The 5,037-nt window shown below is 41.9% G+C and overlaps 1 protein-coding gene across 1 annotated transcript; it reads right to left on the bottom strand.

Moving 5' to 3' along the window:
• Positions 1-1,838: 1,838 nt before the first annotated feature.
• On the bottom strand, positions 1,839-4,752 carry p2ry1 (purinergic receptor P2Y1). The gene is made up of 2 exons (XM_041800045.1): positions 4,427-4,752; positions 1,839-4,182 (listed from the first exon to the last, which is right to left on the bottom strand). The coding sequence occupies exon 2, from the start codon at positions 4,151-4,153 to the stop codon at positions 3,092-3,094; it is 1,062 nt and encodes a 353-aa protein (XP_041655979.1). The 5' UTR covers positions 4,154-4,182; positions 4,427-4,752; the 3' UTR covers positions 1,839-3,091.
• Positions 4,753-5,037: the final 285 nt, after the last annotated feature.

Consider the following 5,037-nt stretch of genomic DNA (forward strand, 5'->3'; position numbering starts at 1 on the left):
AAGCTAACTGAGCTACATTAGCTATGTAATCCAGGTAGATAAATAAGCTACGTATCCATTGTAGTCAAAGCTACAGCTAAGGTAGCTATTTAGCTAAAGTTAGCTAAATTAGCTTGTAAGCTTTGTGGCTAATTCAGCATTAGCTTTGGCTATGTTAGCTACATAGCTACATTAACCTCCTAAAAAATGTCCCACCTCTTTGCAACAGGTAAGATCTAAATGAATGGGGTACTTATTACAATCACTATTTCTACTTTCACTTTTAAGTATATTTTGGGGGGAGTATTATACATCATTACATTTTATAAAGCATCAAGTACTGAGTAAAAAATACACACTAAAAGCCAAAACAAGGAGATTATAGCTTTCTGCCAATAGTGAGAAAAATGGCTAGTAGTTTGACTTTAACAATACATGACAGTCGCACATACGAGAGAAAGATCCCACATGTCACTCGAAAACAGCTGTTGCAATGTACTTTAGATTAAGTCACATCTTATGATAACCAACCTGGATGGTGTTTTATATTCTCTTATAATTGAACATTAAGGAAAGATCATATTTCACTGTGGAAACCCCGATGGGTATCAAAAGTGGAAACTCATACCCAGTACTTTGAGTAAACTTTAAACAACTTACTTTTTACTTTTACTTGAGTAGATTTATAGACTAGTACCTTTACTTCTATTTATGGAAATTTTAATCAGAGTAACTGCAATTTCACTTGCGTACCATAGCATGGTACTTTTCCCACCTCTTGTTAATTATACAGAAGATAATCTAATAGACTTAGAGCAGGAGTTATAGTAGCTTCAGAGTGTAGCATCACAGTGTTATGAGCGAAAGTCCTGCTTTAAAACTTCATGATAAAATAACAACTGTAGCATAAAAATATGTCCAAAAATGAGTAAAATTTCTGTTGCGTTTAGTGCTTCATTACAAAATAATATCCTAATATTGTAATGACATTTCAAAATCCTAAAGATGATGACATCTAGTTCATGATGATGATATTTGTGGTAAAACATCACTTTGTTTTTCCTTTTATTAATTTAATAAGCAGTATAAAATATGCTACATAGGAAAATATTTTGTACTGTTGCATGACATTGGTGTTTTGGTTGCCGTACTAGACCCTTACAAAGATGTCAAAATGTCTTTAGGAGCTGAGCACCTCTAAAATTTCCCCTGGGTTCTGTGTTCGGACAATATTTTGATAACAACTGCCGCATTCATAGGTCCATTAAGACATCTAAAAATTCTAGCGGCATCACACCAGGCCTGTAGTCCGCAGTAGGAAGAGTAGGTGCACATGTGCGTGTTGTTTCATTACACAGTGAGGTGTAAACACGCAATGGCTAATGCATGAACATTTATGTAAAGTGACAATGAGGTGTGTTGCTCCTACAAGGGACCCTGAGCTACTAAGACAGAAAATCCACAAGTCCACCAATGTGGTTGCAGTCTACTTGCACATGGCTGTTAAATGGAACCATAATAAGGATGTGGGCAAAGTCTCTGTACATTGCCAGTCACGTGTCAATGGAAGCTGAACTGTTTTTAGACGTTTGCAATCTGGAGCCCATTTCAAATCTTTCAGTGTCTCAAAACGCTGCTGTCGTGTAAACAAACAGTCAAAATGCCACAAAACGTTAATGTTTCAGCTGCCATGAAAATGTGGTCTAATACTTTTCAGATGCTAACTATTGTAGTGGTAAACCTTTAATTACATGGTTGGAAAGTAATTGGGGATTTTGTGTTATTAAGGGCTTTAATTAACCAAACATCGTTGTTTCAAGGGAAAAAGAAGTATGTGAGTCTTACTACAATGTCTGGCAGTTTTAAATATAAAAAAAATTTATTGACAAAGATACATGTGGCCCCAGATATCCTGCACAGGTGATTCACTTCCTTTTCTTGACAAGAGCTGACCACATTACAGATTTACAAAGGTATTAGTACTGACATCAAACATCTACACAGTCCAGGGTAAAATATGTACAGAAAGAGCTCCACAATCAATTCTCCACAGTGATGATGACACGGTACAAAAGAGAAATGATTATCTGCCAAAACACAACACAGTGCAGAATTCACTTTGAGGTATCTCACACAACAAGTCTTCAATATGATGATGGAGTTGCTACGCAAATGAGTGAGCATGTTATTTATCATACAGTATGCTGCAAAAAAATACAAGCAGTTAGAAGCGGCTGCGGCTAGTCTGGTTGTGGTTTTTGATACATGCACTAAAAGTATTGGTTAGTGATGCTGACTACAACAGATCAAGTTTACAACACATGCTAACCACAACATCCTGTACATTACACCTAAAAACATTCATCTCAGTTGTATTTACACAAATACTGTAAGTGTTATCTTCTCCTTTTTTCTGTTCACAACAGGTTAATAAGCAGAGAAAGATTGTGGTAAAAGAGCCGTCGCAGACCTCAACCTCAGAGCTGTCAAATGAAAAACTAGTTGACCACATTTCTCCCTCAGTCAGTAATAGATGAAGGGAGAAATGAGGATGGATGGGTGGCCCTCTGTGCAGAGAGTCCCCGGTCATAGTGCATTACAATGTCTGCACGGCACATCCATGCAGCATCTCAGGTTCAGTGCATTTAATTTTTCCTCTAAGAGCCATCGCCGGTACACTTCTTTAAACACGAGCTCTCCTTAATAGATACTGATTCAACATCACCACGGTGGCCGGAGAGGATTTCATCTGTTCTCTCGCCTATTTTCCAAACCAACCTGATGAGCAGGAGATTAAACCTGGTAGGGAAACTTATTTCCTGCAGCCTTCTTGTTCATAATGAGTCCTAATTGAAGCAACACTTTAAGAGAGATCAGTGATGGCTCGAACATTTAAAGTACAATACGGGACAATAGAGTACGATAGCTTATCAACATCGACAGGCTGCAAGCAAGCGATGGTTATCACAGGGTTTAATATGGAGTATTTATTCTACAGCTCAATAAAACCATCCCTATAGCACAGCCTGCACACCACCAGTGCATTTATGCATTCAATACAAAGTCCATCATGCTTTTATAAAGCTAACACAAATCCACACCCATGACTTTGTCACATCCGCCGTTCGCCGTTCTCCACGTACTCAGCCAGGCTGTTCAAAGCCGTCTCCTCGCTTTTAGACTGCAGGACGTGATCCCCCTTCTTTGATGGCTTTTTTGTAGCTCGCGACAGCTTCCTCCTGAAGGTATCTCCAGCCAGGAAGTACAGAATAGGATCCACGCAGCTATTAAGGCTGGCTAGACCACGTGTCACTTGATAGGTGGCGTACACACGGTTGTTAAAGTCGCACATGTCCGGGCTCTGGAAGTAGAGCCTTGCCCGCATGTTCAGGTTCTTCATCACGTGGAAAGGCAGGTAGGAAACGGCGAAGACCGCGAGCACGATGATGACGAGGTGGATGGATTTCTGCCGCAGAGGGGCGTTGTTCATGTCATTGTAGATTAACGCTTTCACAATCATGCCGTAGCAACAGAAGATGATAATAAATGGGATGCAGAACCCAAAAACAGTCAAAGTCATGCTGTAGATAAAATAACCTGGTAGTTCGTCCTCAGTCGTGGTGTCGTAACATATGGTTGCGTTACGCTTCAAGCCGGTCCTGGAATAATAAAGAATTGGAGAGATACCTATAACGACCACCACCCACACTAAAGCACTAATGATGACTGCGCTTTTCTTCTTCAGGCGGCCCAGGGACTTGAGCGGGTGCACCACCCCAGTGTACCTGTGCACGCTGATGCAAGTGAGAAACAGAATACTCCCATATAGATTCACATGGAATATAAAACGCTGCAGTCTGCAGAGAATGTCCCCAAATATCCAGTCAGTTTTGTTAAAGTAGTAGAATATAAGGAAGGGCAGCGAGAGCACGTAGCAGAAGTCAGCCAGCGCCAGGTTGAACATGTAAACAGAGATGCTGCTCCACGGTCTCATGTGACACACAAACATCCATATGGCCAGGCTGTTGCCCACCAGCCCCGTGATGAAGACCATGATGTAGACGGTGGGCAGGTAGTAGAACTGGAAACCGGTCTTGGTGAGGGAACATCCTCTTGTGTGGTTGTGCAGATCAGTTACGTTCAGCAGGGAGGTCAAGTTCAGGTCTGTGGTCATGGTGTCAGGGGTGGAGGCAGGTCCTTTTACTGCATGAAAAGGGTTCACACATACACATTAACGTATTAGGCACAATCTGCTACTTAAATGCACTCCATTTCAGGAAAATTACAAGTAAGTTTTCTTTGATGTGTGCATTCAAACCCAGTCATGCACAGACTCGATATTTCTGCTCCAAACTTCATTTTGCGTAACGCCTACGTGCCATGCAACAAACACCTCAGTGATTCACACGAGCACACACAGCAATAATTGAGGTATTACAACACTCACCGCTGAGAGTGACTTGTATCCCACATTCCTGTAGCCTTCACAGTGTCAAGGATTTCAGTCAACACGCGGATGGGGCGTTACGAGCTGTCAGGTGTCTTCATTTAGTCTCTTAACTGTGTTCGAAATTGTTTCAAAAGTTACGATATCCTTCGGGTTTCCGCTGACACTTCAAGGGGGGGAAAGAGAGTCCGCCGTCGGTTCGTCATGCAGGGTCGATTATTTCCCACAACAGCGGCGGTGGGACGCGGCGTAGACAGCTGCAGGCTCTGGCACGAAGAGCAGGAATTACAAGCAGGCGAGAGAGAGGAGGCTCTGCGCGCTGTGGAGAGGGGAGGTGCGCAAAGCTCCAAACCACCGAGCTGCTTCCCGACTCCTAACGCGCTCTGTGTGTTCCTCCCTCCTCCCACCAGACCCTGATCAGATCTGGCCAACATGCACGGGTGGAATATGGCTATAAAAACACGGATTTTCACGTTTAGTCTATTTGGTGCATTTTTACTGACAGTAAAAATAATGTGCTTTCCTTCTAAGCAAGGGGGAATTTAAAGCATTGGATCTGCAGAAATGTGAGCATTTTGTCTTATAATGCACATACTCATCATGCAATAACT

Source organism: Cheilinus undulatus, linkage group 2, assembly GCF_018320785.1.
Source record: "Cheilinus undulatus linkage group 2, ASM1832078v1, whole genome shotgun sequence".
Classification (NCBI taxonomy): Eukaryota; Metazoa; Chordata; class Actinopteri; order Labriformes; family Labridae; genus Cheilinus; species Cheilinus undulatus.